This window comes from Cervus canadensis, chromosome 18 (assembly GCF_019320065.1).
Source record: "Cervus canadensis isolate Bull #8, Minnesota chromosome 18, ASM1932006v1, whole genome shotgun sequence".
Taxonomy (NCBI): domain Eukaryota; kingdom Metazoa; phylum Chordata; class Mammalia; order Artiodactyla; family Cervidae; genus Cervus; species Cervus canadensis.
In genome coordinates, this window is record NC_057403.1 from 59,608,257 (window position 1) to 59,626,276 (window position 18,020).

Here is an 18,020-nt window from a genome sequence, read left to right on the forward strand (position 1 = left end):
CACAAAATAGAACATACAAAAGGCCCTCCTGACTGACCCTGCACAGACTCTCTCGCTGGATGGAAGGTATTATGTTTACAAAGAATACTGTGGATCAAATGGATTTCTCAAAGCATACAGGCCCAGTATTCACATAACTCCAGGTGCTTGTTGCTGGTCAAAGAGGCAGATGTTTCAACCAGAGGCACAGTCTTCTGTTTAAATATATTCATAAAAACAGACTGGACAACATTTCATGCCTTGGACAGAAGCAGAGTGCCACTGACGTGGGTTTCTCAGTGTCTTTTTAGCTGGGTGAGGAAAAAGATAGGCCTTCCCTCCACACGAGAATAAACATCAGGGAAGCCCCGGCTACAAAGTCCAGGCCCTTTCTCACCAGATCAGTCCAGCTGGTCTTTGTCAGGCTGCAGAGGCGGTTCTGTTGCCAAGTTGAGCTCTTGGGTAACATCACAGCTATGCCACAAACATTTAAAATTTACTAGTTTTTACCTCAGAGCATTTGATTTTCACGTTATAATGTATAACCTATTTTAAATACTCAAAATACATTTCAGATTTTTCAGCTCATTCACTGCTTATGTAGCCTGAAATAGAAATTATACACAAATGTGCATATATACACACACATGTGTATATACACACACACACAAGAACAACCATCCAAAACGGAAAGTGACAAAACTTTCCGTATTTCCATTCTTACTCTTCTTTCTCTGATATTGTACTGCTTATGTGATGCAGTTGGAACTACACAAAAGCTGTTAGAGACTTTTTAATTGTCAGAGATAGAGCACTTAGAATTTATAGTAATTAACTAGTCATTACTTCAAATAAGAACATTAATTGGTATGTTCAGAAAATCTGCAGCATTGCAAAATTTAAAATAAACATTACAAAGATATCATTTACAATTAATCTATATTTACCACTGAAGTGAGCTTCAAACTATATTTCTTTCTATTATGCTTTTATTGGCTACAGCACACAGTAAATGGGGTGTGTTATGCACAGTTTCCTAAACACCTAAATTTATAAAACCCAATTACATAAATTAATTAGGAATGAACACACACATTTATGCCTTTGTTTGCAACTGTAACATATTAAACATGACAAAATTAATAAGCAGACCTTAAAAGAAAAAATACTGCCACGTATTCATTTTCCGTAACAGATTTTTATGAGATTTAATTTGACTTATCTAGTCCTAAGGGTCATGATTCTTAATAAATATGCAGTTTCTCACCATTTCATATATATGTAAGGGTATGTTCTTATGATTCCTAAAGGACCAAGAATATATAAATTCAAGACCATTTATAGCCAGATTCCAAGGCAGAAGAGCAAAGAATTACTCAAACATTATTCTTGTTTACCTCCTACGTTGTTTTCAAAGACAGTTTTTTGGTAATTAGAGTAGTATACTCACAAAATTAATAGATCTGCCATCATCTAGCATTATGTCCAATGTAATTTTATTTTTAAACTGCTGAAAGCCTAAACACATGTGTTTACAACAACGTTCCCCAAACCGGAAGCTGATCTGACAAACAGACCAATGATTATTGTCGATGAATTTCAGAGTTACAACCAAGACCTAGATAGCTTCTCTGAGATTCAGTTCATGAAAACTGGACAAACTAAGCTGTGTTCCAACACCTAAAGCTCACGATGGACCAAGCTCAGGTCCTCTGGGAAAGTAGGAGACATGACCACTTAAAGCCTGCGATGGACCAAGCTCAGGTCCTCTGGGAACGTAGGAGCCCTGACCACCTAAAGCTCGCGATGGACCAAGCTCAGGTCCTCTGGGAACATAGGAGACCTGACCAGCTAACGCTCACAATGGACCAAGCTCAGGTCCTCTGGGAATGTAGGAGACATGACCACTTAAAGCCCGCAATGGACCAACCTCAGGTCCTCTGGGAACACAGGAGACCTGACCACTTAAAGCTCGCGATGGACCAAGCTCAGGTCCTCTGGGAACATAGGAGCCCTGACTACCTAAAGCTCGCGATGGACCAAGCTCAGGTCCTCTGGGAACGTAGGAGACCTGACCACCTAAAGCTCACGATGGACCAACCTCAGGTCCTCTGGGAACGTAGGAGCCCTGACCACCTAAAGCTCACAATGGACCAAGCTCCGGTCCTCTGGGAACGTAGGAGACCTGACCACCTAAACCTCGTGATGGACCAAGCTCAGGTCCACTGGGAACATAAGAGACCTGACCAGCTAACGCTCACAATGGACCAAACTGAGGTCCACTGGGAATTTAGGAGCCCTGACCACCTAAGCTCACGATGGACCAAGCTCAGGTCCACTGGGAACATAAGAGACCTGACCAGCTAAGTCCTTGGAGAAAGCAGGAAACAGAAGGATGAGACACAGTCTGAGACCACCCCTCACCCCTGCCCAGGGCGCCCAGTCGCGGCGGACGGCACCAGCAGCAGGCAGCAGCTTCCCTCCCGAGCCAGCACTCTGAGCCCAGGCTGGAAAGGAAGATGGGGCATCACTGTGCCCAACATGCACCCGGTCTGACCTGTCAACCAAAAGTCACCCAGGTTTGGGTAACGGCTAGTTACCCAAGTTCAAAGAAATTGCTAGAGACCAGGAGAGCTGGTAAAAATTCAGGAAATGAAGAGTGAAGAGCTTAGAGAGGAAAAGTAGAAAGAATAACAAAGAAAATACTGAAGAATAAGTGGAATAGAATGCCCAGTGAGGGATGGAGGAAGCACAGATGAGTTTAAGAGCAGCTCTGAAATAATTCCGCATGCATAGCCTGGCCCGCGGGGCTGGACTAGGACTCTGTTCCAAAAAGAAGCAAGCTGTGTTAGAAAACTATCCAGGCCGACTTCTCTCTTGCACATTTTTCAACCTGCTGTTAACCACAGAAGACGAGTGCGGCCTCGGCAAACGTCTCCATTTTACCTGAGTTAGTGACACTCTGGACTTGAGCAGAGACTTAGAATAACCGAGCTCAGACCACTGTGTGTTCTCATCACACTTTCTCGTGCTTTCTGTCTTCACGCGTGCTTAATAGGGTTTCCTTACACCCTCGGCCTTTCCACGTTCCTTGTATAATGACACTGTATTAGTTTTCCTTCACTAAAGCTAACTGTCTTAATGTTTTGATTCCTAGTTGAAATTCCTTCCCTACTTCAGCAGTTGCAGAAGAGAGGGAAAACGCTGTCCAATCGGTGGGTACACTTTTACACCTTACGATAAAAACATTTTACGTTCGTGCTGCCCAGCAGCAAGTCCCCTCCTTGCTGGATGGATGAAGTGGGGTGTAATTAAAAACCAGAAATGATCATACTGTTTTCAGCCCAATTTCCCTTCTAATGGCTCCGATGAGAGTGAGGACGCGCTGTCTCTATTTGGAAGGCTGGAGTCGACGTCTGCCTTTTCATTGTAAGCTTCTCTTCTGTTCGCAGTTTGCTGAGAACTCAGACTCACTCACAACTAAAAATGGGGCGAATTTTTAATGGCCTGAATTGGAGAGGGATGCTTACTTTTCACCCCTGGAGCAACCCATCACAAGCACACACAAGCAAAACGTCCCATTCACAGAAGAAGGCCCGCACCACCGGAGAAGGTGGGTCCCAGACCAGCCAGCTCGGGGATCTTTATACAGATAGACAGGCTCACCTTGGGCAAAGGCCTCCCCGCTCTAAGATTAACCTAGTCCTTACAGAAAACAAAGTGGCAAGCACCAAAGTCACATCTCCCAGTACGTGGATGAGCAGTGAAAAAGCACCCGGTGAAGACGCACCCCAGGCAGCCACCGGAGAAGCCAGAGCCCGGAACGTGAGCTCGGCAGTAAGGATGACGGCAGGACGAACCGGGGCCGTCTGCACTTCAGGGTAACTCTGCGGGGCACGTGGGAACACCACTCGCGCCCTCAGAGCAGCCATGCGAAGCGGGTAGGAGGCCCTGTCTCACACAGGGCCGTTAAGGCTCACAGAGGCCAAGTGCTTGGACCAAACCTTTGCTTTCCCCCCCACCCCTTTGCTTTCTCTTTCTCTGTGTCTCTGCTACAACCTGTACAGAAAGTCCTGGAAAGGAACATCAGCCATGTGAAAGGAATGAATTCCACTAGAGGTAAAGAACCGGCCTGCCAATGCAGGAGACATAAGAGATTCAGGTTTGATCCCTGGGTCGGGGAGATCCCCTGCAGATCTCCAGGGGCAACCCACTCCAGTACTCTTGCCTGGGAAATCCCACGGACAGAGGAGCCTGGCGGGCTACAGTTCACTGGGTCACAAAGACTCGGACAGGACTGAAGTGACTTAGCACGCATGCACATGAAACAGAGAAGGAAGAAAGCAGAAGACGAAAGAGGAACTTTTTAAAGACCTACTGTGCAGAGAGGGTGCACAGCCAGAGGCCAAGGCAATCAGCCGGCTCTCCGTATCCAGTTCTAAAAGTGACTCAACATCTCGCCTGAGAGATCTCCTGGCAGAAAACACTGAAGCAGCCTAGCTATTCATGAACAGAGGAGTGGATAAAAAAGACACAGTACATATATACAATGGAATATTACTCAACCATAAAAAGTGAAATAATGCCACGTGCAGCAATATGGATGGACCTAAAGATTATCACACTAAATGAAGTGAATCAGACAGAGAAAGATAAAATTCACATGGTACCACTTATAAGTGGAATCTAAAGAAAATGATACAACTGAACCTCTTTACAAAACAGAAATAGACCCACAGATGTAGAAAGCAAACCTACACTTACCAAAAGGGAAAGTGGGGGAAAGGATAAATTAGGAGTTTAGGATGAACAGATAAACATCACTATCTATAAAACAGTTAACCAACAAGAACGTACTGTGTAACACAGAGAACTTTACTCAAGGTTTTGTATGGACTTGGCCAAAGCATTCATTCGGGTTTTTCAAATTGTGCCCCCCCCCAAAAAAAACCCCAATGAATGCTTTGGCCAACCCAGTAATAACCTATAAAGGAAAATAATCTGAAAAAGAATAAATGCATATATATATATATATATGCACACACAAACACATAAAACTGAATACATGTATATACAACTGAATTACTTTGCACAATATTGTAAACCAATGATAGTTCAATTTAAAAAAGAAGGAACTCTCACGGTGATACTCAGTAACTTTAAAGGGGAGATTCTAAGAAATGCATTATTTATTCCTTCCTTGCTGTCCCATGAGGCTCAGAAAGCAAATTAGGTTACACGTTGACCACCAGGTCATTGGTGACCCCTCTGGAAGCCGCTATCTTTGAAAGACCATAAATAATTCTTTTTCCTACTAGGAAATGCTCCTCTCACATCTATTAGGGTTTCCCGCATGCCACTGATCATTTTGTCCAACAGGCCATTTGGGTTGTCAAGGACTCATTTACAATGAAATCTACATATGTAAGTGCCATCAGCTGCTTGAGAAGAGAGACCTTTACTTCTGAAAACAGCCTGAGTAAGACACTCCCGCAGGCACCTCGAGGGATGAGGGGTGGACAACAGGTACACGCGAGTCAGACACCGGATTCAAAATTCCAGGTGAGTGGCAGTAAGAAGGTTTGGAACCTGCACGCTCTCATGAGTTAAGGGCAGACCGTGATGATAGCTTCCTGGTGACTCAGACAGTAAGGAATTTGCCTGCAATGTGGGAGACACAGGTTTCATCCCTGGGTCAGGAAGACCCCCTGGAGGAGGGTGTGGCAACCCACTCCGGTATTCTTGCCTGGAGAATGCCCATGGACAGAGGCTATGGTCCGTGGGGTCTCAAGGAGTCGGAAACGACTGAGGGACTAAGCATAAGCACATGACGAGGAAGACAGACGTCCGAGGGTCAGGACAAAGGACCCCTGGAGGAGGAAGTGGAATGGAGGCGCCTTAAGTGGTCCTTGGGTAAGAAATATTTCTATGGCCATGAGGACGTAAACATTGTTTTTCATGTTTTAGAATCAATTCATAGGTAATGCACATAGGGGTTTAATTACAGGCATAGAGTGGAATGTAAATGTTAGTAACCATGACAAAGTAGAAGAGTAAGTAGCAAAAGTTAGAAAGTAAAGAGGAAACGGGGAAAGATGGACAGGGGTGCCAAGAGCATCATTTAACATACAGCACTGGAGACATGGTACAGAGCAGAAAACAGAAATACACAGACACTCATCTGACAGTGCATCAGAGTATGTGTTGTGTGTGTGTATATACATATACATGTGTGTATATATATAATGCAAAATGTACAAAGTCATTCCCACAACGACTATGAATTTGTTGTAAAGAGAAAAGGAAAGTAATTAGAGAAGAGGAAAATTACCAGTATGGGGAGGGTCTATGACCTTGTCTACAACCCCGAGAGGGGTCTATACCACATCGGTTTGTTGTGCTTTGTTAAAACATCCAGGCTCTGTTTTCAGACTCTGCTTCTGCCGAGGACTCGGCAAGTGCGGCCTGGGGGAAGTTGCTCTCCTCTCACTGCCGTATGGCAAACGGGGCCACTGACATCTGTTTCGTGGTGTTACTGGATGACTCAACCAGGCAACGCCTGCAAACTTCCGCAGGAGACAGACCCAGAGCTCCCCGCTCCCTCCTCCTTGGATGCATGCTGGGAAGATCCACAGCGCTCCATCACAGAGCTACCTAAAAGCGGAGTCCATTCTTTCACAAGAAGGCTTGTTAAGCTCAGATTCCCGTAACTTCAAAGCATGTGAAAAGCATTTGTTAAATCCAAAACATATTTTGATGTAAGAATAAAAAAAAAAAAAAAATCACTGAAATCCTAGTTAGTAATTGGCTGAATTTTTTTAAAAAACTGTATTTAAAAAAATTACACCTGATATGAAGAGGGGGCTAACTTAATCACCGCTTATGGTACCTTCCATGTGGTTATGTTTCTACAGAAGCTAGAACCTCAGTTCCCTTTCTGCAGAAAGCAGGTGACAGGTCCCAGGTCACAGAGGTCACATGCTGCGTAAGGTGCCTGACACAGGCTGGCCCTCGACTCGCCCTCTCTGCTGTTTTCTGCTGTGCAAGATCACCTTTTCCTTCTGCTCAAAATTATATAACACGTGAGTCGCTTTCTCTCCAGCGTGGCTGGACTTCCCAGGGATGACGAGGAGATGGGACTTTTGCCCTCAAGTGAAAATGCTCAAGCCAGGCGGCGGTCCACAGGGGTGATCAAACTTGCCTCGTGGGCTCTTCCCGAGACTTTTGTCCAAAATGATCAGAGAGTACATTAAATCATTAGCAGAAACTTTGCTGCCTGCTGATTTTACAATGCGGGCAATGAAATTCATTGCGGAAGCAAACTAGGGCCAATAATATAATTACGGCGCTCTGCCGAGGCAGTCAGAGCTAATGCTGTTATTTGACATTGCAGGGCTGTGTTTTCTCCCCTGAGCCTCCGTGCAGACAAGGTTCGCCCTAATTGGTTCCAATGCACAGCCTCCCCACCACCATCTTTCCTCTGGACCAGCGATGCTAATTTCCACACGACTGTAAATAGTATTTGCAAACAATACAAACATGGTAATAAGAGGCTAGGTGGGTAATTAATGTGGTTACAAAGTAGCTTATTTGCATTTTTATTTAAAAACAGCCTTCTTTAAAAAGCAGCTCAGATTTTCGCTTTGCAGAAGGAGCCTTGGTTAAAGAGTACAGCGGTAATTACTCTCTTTAGGGGTTCTTTTTATATGTCCTTCAGGGAATTAGAATGAAAAGATAAGCAGAATTATAAAGGAAATCATGTAAAATATGAAATGTACTATAAACACTTAGTAGCGTATTTACCATAAGCTGGGCCTACCTTTTTCATTAATGGAATATTTTAACCAACTTACAATACACTCAAATTAATTGTATATATGGCTAAGAGGTACAATCATTTAGTCAAACTCTTTTTTTTTTCTGAAAGGTTTAAGTATTAGAAGATTTTTCTGTGCCCTCACAGTAACTTCCATGGGGTCACCTCCTCCTGAAAAGTGCCCTCAATAAGATAAAGGGTTAAGTGCTGTGACCCTGAGACCCAAGGTGATGATCTGTGCCCTTCCCGGAGAAAAGGAAACCAGAAGGTTAGAGCGGTCATTTCATCTATCTTTCCTGGGCTCAAAACACAGGCGTTCGATCTTTCTCATTCCTTTTCCAACTGTGACATGTGGAAACTTCACAGGGTCAGGACCATCAGCATTCGGGAAACCAGAATGCACCGGGAGACCACTTAATCATCCGGGTGAGCCAGGAGCTGTCACAGAGATGAAGAGGTGCATCTCCGCCCCTGGAGGAGCTCAAGGTCTTTTTGACAGAACTGTCACGGGGCGGCACCTGTCGGGTTGAATGACGGAGCAGGTTCCGGTCAGCCCACGGGCACGTGGAGAAGTTGCATGCCGGGGAGAGAGGCTGAGGACCTCAGCAGTGGATGGGGGGGCTCTGCAGATAGGACTGCCAGCACATCCCAAGGTCCTGGGGCATCAAACAGCTCGACGGTCCTGGGGAACCTCACAGGGGCAGCCCAGAGGGACCACAGCAGGTGAAAGGCAGGAAAAAAGCTGCAGGTACAAATGTCAGCCAGGGAACAACTCCATTCACTTATAACATTAATGAACATTTATTAAGGACTTACTTGTTCTATGCAAAATTATGTTCTACATCAGAACTCACACTCTTCTGGGGGGTAGGCAGTCAAGAAGCAATAAATATAACACATGAGAATATTAAAGAAAATGTTAGTGTGCTGCAAAGGCTAAAAATAAAATAAAGGAAGAGGAGTTTGGAAGGATCAGGGGTGAAGGTGGTTCAACCAAGCAAGAGTGAGTAACAGTCCAAGAAATAGAATGACGGCTGCTACGCAGCCCCGGCTAACCACTGTCGGCTCTTTCAACATTTGTAAGAGAAGCCAGAAATCTGGATTCTTGAGTGAATCTCATTTTTCTTAACTTAAAAAACAAACATGTCACTCACTGCGCGCATGTGTGTGCTCAGTCACTCAGTCATGTCTGAGTCTTTTGTGACCCCATGGACTGTAGCCCACGAGGTTCCTTTATCCAGGGATTTTTCAGGCATGAATACTGTAATGTCCTCCCGCAGGTAATCTTCCTAACCCAGAGATCGAACCCACATCAACTGCATCTCCTGCACTGCAGGTGGATTCTTTATCACTGAACCACCAGGGAAGCTCCTCATCAAGTAGCTACAATAAACCCTGTCTGCAGAAGAACAATGTAACAAAACTCCTAACTTGAAAGGGTCCTTCTATTCCTTTTTTAAAAACTACATCTTAAAAGACCTATCCTTACTCTTATTAAACCAGCCCTCCAAAATTTACCCCTCAAATGGTATTTTTGGCCAAGACTACTCGTCCTCATTTAAGCATCTCTATTCATGCAAATGCCATATGATGCTGACATTCTGTCACTTCCCCCCTTGCCATCCTGTAAACATTCAGAGCATATTTTTCATTGGTTGCATAATGGTGCTGCCACTACATAAGATGAGATCTAAATCAGACCAGCTACTTGGTATTGTTTTGAAAAGATTCACCCGGTAAAATTTATTTATACTTTGGATAGAATTCAGAGGCTGTAATGATGTTTTAAATATGATTTCAAAATACTCAAGAAAAGCAGAAAAGCAGTGAAGTGGAAGGGAAGGATAATAAGTTTATGACATTCACGTAAATATATCCAGAAAACTGGGTCATTTACACCACAACTGCAATCTTTTCTGTTAAAATATGCAAACGGCAGTATGAAAAATGGTTTGTGATATTAAAGAAATAGGGCACTATCAATGTCAGTGTGAGGGAACTCAATAACACTTAATGAAAGTTTGGATTTCAAATTAATTGCTGATTGACTAAGACATCTGAAGGGAAAACAGCCTAGATGAGAGGAGGCTGGGACGGGCCATAAATCTGGATGCCTCTGGCCAGGACTCTGAGCTGCTTTTCCCTACTTGGGCCATTCATGCTGGGTCCCTGCAAAGACCACCGGTTTGATTCTCAGAAGTAAGACTGGCCAGTGTATTCCTGACGTTCAGAAGTGCCTTTCTTTTTTCACTCGTGCATTTGTGGTTTTAACTACTTAAAGAAGCCCAAGATAAAGGTTAATCGAGTTCATGAAGTGGTATTGTACTTAAAGACAAAGTGTACCTAGACTAAGAAATGGGCTTCTCAGGTGGCGCCAGTGGTAAAGAACCCGCCTGCCAACACAGGAGAGGTAAGAGACACGGGTTCGAGCCCTAGGTTGGGAAGATCCCCTAGAGGGCACAGCAGCCCACGCCAGTATTCTTGTCTGGAGAAGCCCACAGACAGAGAAGCCTGGCGGGCTACAGCTCACAGGGTCGCACAGGGCCGGACACGACTGAAACAACCTGGCGCGCATGCACGTATCCTAAGAAATCATCTTTGGTGGAGCATGTCCCGTGTGCCGTTACTGTTCCCCCCTCATCTCTGTCGCTTTCCTGCCCCACTGACCTTGGTCCTGGTCCTGAGACTTGATACGACTAGCAGAACGGGAAGCAAACATGAGCCTCTGCCTCTGGCGACTTCTGCAGCCTGGTTCCTGGAATGCCAAGTCGTAAGAACCAGCCCAGGGAAACCCAGCTAAGACAACAAGACCAAGGCCAATCTCCAGTCTCGGTGGGGAATGAACAGAGAAATACACACTGCTTCTGCAAGCCCTTGAGGGTTTGGCGCTGCTTGCTACTGCAGCAAAAACTCACTCATAAGTGGCCCTTGCTCATTAAGTGAGAACTTTTCTTCCACAATGTTCAAGTCTTAGCTGTTTCCTACCTACATTATGTATTTCATAACCAGCTATAACAGCACTAGATTTATAACGAAGAAATTCTCAGCCAGTGGATAAAAACTTTGACAGTTACTATTATAAAATGGACAGGGAAGAGAATGCATCAACCACCATCTAGTTCAGTTCAGTTGCTCAGTTGCGTCTGACTCTTTGTGACCCCATGGACTGCATCCACAGTAAGAGGTTCCAAGTAACAAACGGTCACCAGTCAGAAAACAAGAGCAACAACAGGAAACCGGCAACATCACCAAGGGCTTACTGTGTGCCAGGCACTGTTCTGAGTTGTCATACACGCTCACATATTTCCCAACAAAAATTCAGGATGTGGGGCCTATTTTTTATCTTCCTTCTATGTAGAAAGAAACGGAAACAAAGAGGTTCGCTAACTCGCCCAAAAACCATGCTGTTCTCCACATAGTTCTGAGTTATTGCTTACCAACTTCTAGTGTTCTGTGTGTCACAGTTTCAATACAGCCAAGGCAGATTAATTAAAAATATTCCAAGCAGAAGCATTCCATCATTCCTGAGGTAAGTCACGCCTATGATCAAATATCCCGTAAATTCTGAGAACGGCTCTAATAACGATTTCAATTCATCTTCCCACAAAGCTGCACCTTTCAGCCCGCTTGGACCGACCACTCCAAAGTGCATTTTCAAATCCCAAACTCAGAGAAGGATCCCTTCCAAGGATGAAGAACCTGCCTTGTTGTAAATCCCCACCTGAAACCTTCTCTGTGTGGATAATCTATGCTAATTCCACCAAAATATAGCTATAAAATAGCAATCATGTACAGGGGAGAAGACAGAGAGACTGAAAGTAATAAAGTGAAATTAACATATTCATGTGGATGCCATATATAATATGTACAAAACAGGTATCCAAGCCTTTTTCTAAATGAAACCTGCTAAAATGTTGGGGCCACATGATAAATGTTTGGAGCATTTTGTTGAAAACTCAAACCAATGTATTAGAAACTCATGATATTGCTACTTTTAGACAGGCGGGAGTATTCTCTTCCTCCTTCCCTACCTCTGAGCAAAGACCACCCATGGTAGTCAGCTCAACCCAGCGGCATCCGTGCAAGGGGTGAGGCAGTACCAGGGCGCACCAAGAATGACTTCCTGCCCACCCCCTGCTCGCCCCCCGGCCCCACCCCCGCCTCGCCATCCCTCTTCAGGAGTTTTAAAGCAGGATCCAATCTAATCTCAACGTGAGCCAAGCACAGAATCAAAACAGAAGATGTGCCTTACTGCATCAGATGTAGGTTCTCTTTTCTCCAGTGGCCCCAAGGAAAAACATTTATTTGATTCCAAAAGGCATGTCCTTCCCCCACCCTCACCCAAGACCCATGAGGGATCTTAACCATCCATAGATCTTGCGATACCCTTATGTAAGCCAATGAATTTTCAGCCTGGACCATGTCATAATAGCCCATAGTTTAATGCCCATTCTATGAAGTATAAGATTTACTTGGTTTTGTTTTTTTTTTCCTCTTCTTATTTTAGCTCCTCAAAACTTCCAAATAAAACTCCTACTGTTCTGGGATTTTTCAAATATGACCCTTTTACTCCAATCTGTAGCCTTATAACTTTATTTTTCCCAACTGAGGCAAGAGAACTATTCTTCTGTTTGGATGAAAGCACTTCTCAACACTTTGATCATTTTAGTTGTATTGATTTAATATTCATGGACAACTTCTGAATTCCATAGAAAATAGCTACTTAGAAAACCACAGAAAGTACCTTTTAATCAACTGAATAAAAAACTAAACACTCCCAAGTTCTCCTAACCCTGGTGAGGAATTACAATGAACGAAGAGATGTTATATTAATTAAATTCTTGGAATGCATCCATAATACTTAATGGAAATGGAAGCCTTAGGAGGTCTAAAAATGCCTGGGAAACACCCACCACATCATTTAAATCCCTGAACCCCACCCACGTCTTCCAAAGAATCTGTTTAAACCTGATCATTTGCATCATACAAAAATACAGACTTAGATTTTTAAAAATGGAATAATAAGGGAAACAAAAACTTAACTGGTTTCCATGCATTGTTTTATGTTTTCTGATTTGGTTCTCCAAAGTTTGTCAAAATTATTTAGTTTCTTTCAACCTTCAAGAAGAAAGCTAACTGTGATGGGGGAATTCAAGTTCATTCATTCATTCATCCATTCACTCATTCATTCAACAAACAGGAGAAACCAACTGAAATGAAGTTATTCACTGAGTACCCAAAAGTGGAAGGTCCTATGCTTAGAGGCTTTGTCTATTTTTACTACAATTACACAATGCATAGTCATCCGTGGGCCTCACGCTACATCAAATACAATATATTCAAATATCAACAAAACAAATCACATTATAATCATCACTATTAGTCTCTTCAATTTATACACACTGAAACTGAGGTGTAAACAAATTAGATTTCTTTTCCATTATCACATGGGACTCTCATAGTCACTGATTTTATTTTAAAAACAACCTTTTGTTTAAGATTTCCAAAGTCGTAACAGATCTTGAAGTTGAAAATAAGCATTGCAGATACGATTCCATCCTGGAGGGATTAAGGGAACATATTCCTGGATTAATAAAATGTAGAACATGCTACACTGATACGTAACCAGTATAAGCTGATAACATAAACCTCTTGTTTTTTCAGGAAAAGGTAAACAGAGGAACAGAGCATTTGAGTCTAGACGGTACGTTTAGTAAGGAGATAGGAAGGCAGAAGCAGCCATAGAGGGGATTGATCACGTAGGGTTCTGTTCCCTGGGCTGTTTAGCCTGAAGAAAGTGCAGATGAGTGCTTCTCTGTGGCCTCCGGAGGTGTTAAAAATTAGGATAAACTGTACTCAACTTTAACAACAAGAAACGGATACAAACCTTAGGATGCAAATATCAAGAAAGCCTACTTTAGGTGGCCAGAGAAGCACATAACCCTCCTGTTTAAAAAAAAGCTTTCCAATACAGCAAATAATACCTATTTCCAAAATCACCAAATGCAACTTATAAGGCACTTTCTTTAAAAAAGAAAAGAAAAAAGAATACCTGAAACTCTGGGAGTTAAGAGTCAGTGTAAATTTTCCAGAACACTGGCTCACATGGACCCCACAAACTGCCTGTTCCAGGGGATGGCACTCCCGTCGCCTTTAAAACTGCGTCAGGGAGTAACTGCCACATCAAGAGCTGTGAGCCACTCTTACTCTGCTCAAGGTGAGGGATAACTTCGTGCAGAGCTGGGGGTAACTCAGCCACGCTCTAGGAGTGGGATGGGCAGACAAAGCAGTGGACTTCGGAGCCAAGAGCATCTTTTGCTACTATACTAAGTTGCCCAGAAGTTTTTCACCCTAAGTAACAGATCTAATTAAGAAATAACTCAGCAAACCATTATATATAGAATGGATTAACAAGGTCCTACTGGATAGCACAGGGAACTATATTCAACAACCTGTAATAAACCATAACAGAAAATAACATGAAAAAGTATATATATACACACACACACATACACAAACATCTTTATATAACCAAATCACTCTGCTGCACACCAGAAACTGACACAACACTATAAATCAACTATACTTCAATTAAAAATTTAAAAAGTAACTCAAAGAATAAAAACTAATATAAACAGTGTTGGTTGGGAGATGAAAGAACAGTTCAGTTTTTTGATTATGGTGGTGGTTACACAAACCTAAGTAGGTGATAACCTTTCACAGAATTATATAACACACACAAATAAGTACATGTAAAAACCGGTTAAATATGAATAAAATCTTTGTAATACTCTACCAGTGTCAGTTTCCTACATTTGAATATTCTAGTATTGTTATATATGATGCCATTACTGGGGAAAGCTGGGTGAGGGGTCCCCAGGAACTCTAGGTACTAGTCTTTGCAACTACTACGAGAATTTGGAATTATTTTAAAATGTAAAAAAAAAAAAAAATATTAAGCAGAAAATGCCAACAAGGATATAAACTGTCAGGTTAAACTGTGAGCTCCAGCAATGAGGAATTTATGAGAAAGGCATCAAATTATTTTCTCTCTCTCTTCCTGATGCTTACCCTTTAGATCAGTCCTGTTCAATAAAAACAATGAAAGTCACGTATGTAATTTGAATTTTCTAGTAGCCAAGTCAATAAAGAGGTGAAGAGAAACAAGTGAAAGCAACTTCAATATTTCAACAGTATCTGAAACACCACCTCAGCATGGAAACTGATACAAAAACATTAATAAAATATCTCATATGTTTATATTAACTTTTCAAAATCTGTAAGTATTTTGTTTCACACTTACAGATCATTTCAACCTGGAGCAGGCACATTTCAAGCCCTCAATTACCACATGTGGCCACTGGCTACCATACTGGACATATCAGCTCCAGATACCACCTTTAAGTGTCTGCGATACGTCACTTCGTGTTGTTCTCGTAAGTATACTTTCCTTTCCTTTGGAAGATGGTTACCTCCAGAGCTTCACGCCTGTGACAAGGGCAGCGCACACCACTTGAGAGTGACAGGTCTTAAAGGAGCGCAGCGTACTGATGGGCTTCCAGGCAGCAGCGTTTAAGCGCAAACACACTCAAACAAAACCACAGCTCAACTTGTGGATCCGAAACCTTCTTCTGCACTGTGACCTATTCCTGGGGACAGCTACAGGTCCCTTCTATTCAGGTTGTGGCAAAACAAAGGCAGGAGTCTCATCAACTTTAGGGAGATGGGGGTGGTGGGCAGAGGGTCTCTCATGCCCTCTGTGCCCCAATTTGATTCAAAGTTGGACAAGACAGAGACTATCAGTTGAAAGTGTGAAAGTCGCTCAGTCGTGTCCGACTCTTTGCAACCCATGGACTATACAGTCCATGGAATTCTCCAGGCCAGAGTACTGGAGGGGGTAGTCCTCCCTTCTCCAGGGGATCTTCCCAACCCAGGAATAGAACCAGGTCTCCTGCATAGCAGGTGGATTCTTTACCAGCTGAGCTATCGGGGAAGCCCAACTATCAGTTAAGTGACAACAAAAAGGAGCTCTTTCCAGATGGCTCTGTGGTAAAGAACACTTGCCTGCCAATGCAGCAGACGCAAGTCCGATCCCTAGGTCAGAAAGATCCCCTGGAAAAGGAAATGGCAACCCACTCCAGTATTCTCGTCTGGAAAACTCCATGGACAGGGAAGCCTGGTGGATGACAGTCCACGGGATCGCAAAGAGTCGGACATGACTTAGCGCCTAAACAACAAACTACAGAAAGGCTTGAGGTGCCGGAAGAAGGTCCTGAGGGCGGCTCTCTGCTATTCTGGCTGTGCCCTGCCCTTTGTGCACATGGTGGGTGTGCCCCCCTCTGCACCTAGAGGGTGCACATGGCTTTGGCCCTTGGAACATGAGCAGCTGCGACAGAGTCGCCTCTGAGCCATGAGCCCGAAACGCAGAACGTGGTCAGCAAGCCTTTCTCTTCATCTGTCACAACCTCCAGCGACGCACACTGACTCCGGGCGGCTAAGGCAGGTTCCATCTAGCTCGGCCTTCCCAGCAACTCCTGATGGAGAATGTCACTGGAAGGAGAAATAAACCTCAGTTGTTTTAAGCCCCGGAGACTTTGAGGTCGTCTGTTATTACAGCCTAGCCTGGCCTGTCCTAACACATCGTTCAGTCACTCATGCTCCACTCGTGACGTCAACCATTCCACCCAGGGTCTCTCCCTGAATCTTGGGCCTTGTCGTATCTGCTATATAACGCAGTCTGGTTTTTACAGTGGTTTCATTACCAACCATAAAAACTGTAACAGTGGAACTGTATAAACAAACCCAACAGTGTTTTTACTGTAAAACATGAATGTAATATAAATATTTGTCTTTGCCTTCTCTCAGCATCTGTAATGAGGGCAGAAAATCCGTGCCATATGTTTACAGTATGAAAGGGGAAGAAACACAGATCCCAAGGATTCATCCCTGCGGTGCCAGCTGAACCCCTTAGTATTTTTAATTCGTCCATTTCCTTTTGTGGATAAGTTCTCCGCAAATCCTAAAACCTTCACGATTCTGAGTTGCCAGGTTCACGAATACCTCTACAGGAGGGTTCCTGCTAAGGAGAACATGAACGTGGGGCTCTGAGTTCAGAGTTTCTGACAAAGACGACGAGAAAGCACCCAGTGAGCCGTGACTGTTCTGTGGCCTGTCCCAAGTCCGGCTCCACAAACGTGGACAGGAGATCACTTCTCTGCGCTTCAAGTCACACTTCCCCCCTCAGGCCGGAAGTGCGTCTCGACATTCCGGGTCCTGGGAACGCCTACCTTTTTTTTTTCTTTTTGCATCCTCAGAAGCAGCAGCATGCAGCTCAGCATGTGGAGCGGCCCCTGGCTGCCACAGGACCTCCTGATTGGGTGGGAGGGGATTGGTGCCACTGCGAGGTCTGGGCCAAGCACAGCCTCCAGCTCCGCACGCGGGGAGCACCAGGGCATGTTTTCATTCCGGAGCCGTAATGGAGGCCTTGATGCGCGGTCGCTGAAGCCTGCCCGGGGTGTCTGTGCAGCCCTCCAGGACGCGAGCCAAGAGGCACAGGGAATGATTCCGCTTCCTCCCGGCTGGCGCGCAGACCGAAGGTCTCTGGAAACCGTCACCGCCCCACCGAGTCCAGCACCGCAGCGAGGAGGCTTCGCGGGGGCAGACGCACCCGGGGGAGGCGCCGGCTGGAGGCCGGGCCCTCTGCGCGAGAGCTGCTGGAGGGGAGGGGGTGCAGGAAGACCCCGAGGGGCTGGAGCCCAAGACAGGCCGGGTGCGGGGAGGAAACCCCAGAAGCTCTCGGCGCGGCGCGGTGCGCCGGTGGGTGGGCCGGAGCGCGGCCAGGAGTCGGCACTGTCATCTCACTTCATCCTGATGAGCGCCCTGCGCGGAGCAGCGCCCCAGCTTCCCCAGTCAGCTGGAGGGGCCCGGGCTCAGAACAGGCCCCGCCAGCAGATGGAGAGCCAGGACGCCGAAGCAGGTCGGCCTGACTCCACACTGAGGGCTTGTGAACGCGAACTCGGTGGCTGGAGTCAGAGAGAAACCCACATACTTCCAGCTGACTGGTCCGACAGCATCCACAAGCGTCGGGACACGGGACACGGGGCACGGGGTCTGCTGCTGCCCGGCTGTTACTGGACCTGGGCTGGCAGCGAGGGCCTGCCCAATTCACACCCGCACCCCTAAGTGGAGGGCTAGTAATAATAACATCATTATTATTAATGTACAT

At 44.8% G+C, this 18,020-nt stretch overlaps 1 protein-coding gene across 16 annotated transcripts in view; it reads right to left on the minus strand.

The window, feature by feature from the left end:
- Nucleotides 1–18,020, minus strand: part of WWOX (WW domain containing oxidoreductase) — an 886,111-nt gene that overhangs the window by 805,382 nt on the left and 62,709 nt on the right. Inside the window, exon 6 of one of the 16 annotated variants that reach the window (XM_043436504.1) lies at nt 14,309–16,345. The exons of the other annotated variants lie outside the window; for them this stretch is intronic. Coding sequence (XP_043292439.1) covers nt 16,343–16,345 — 3 coding nt within the window. The 3' untranslated portion in view covers nt 14,309–16,342. Of the gene's footprint in view, nt 1–14,308; nt 16,346–18,020 lie in introns of those variants that run through there. 16 annotated transcript variants of the gene reach the window in all.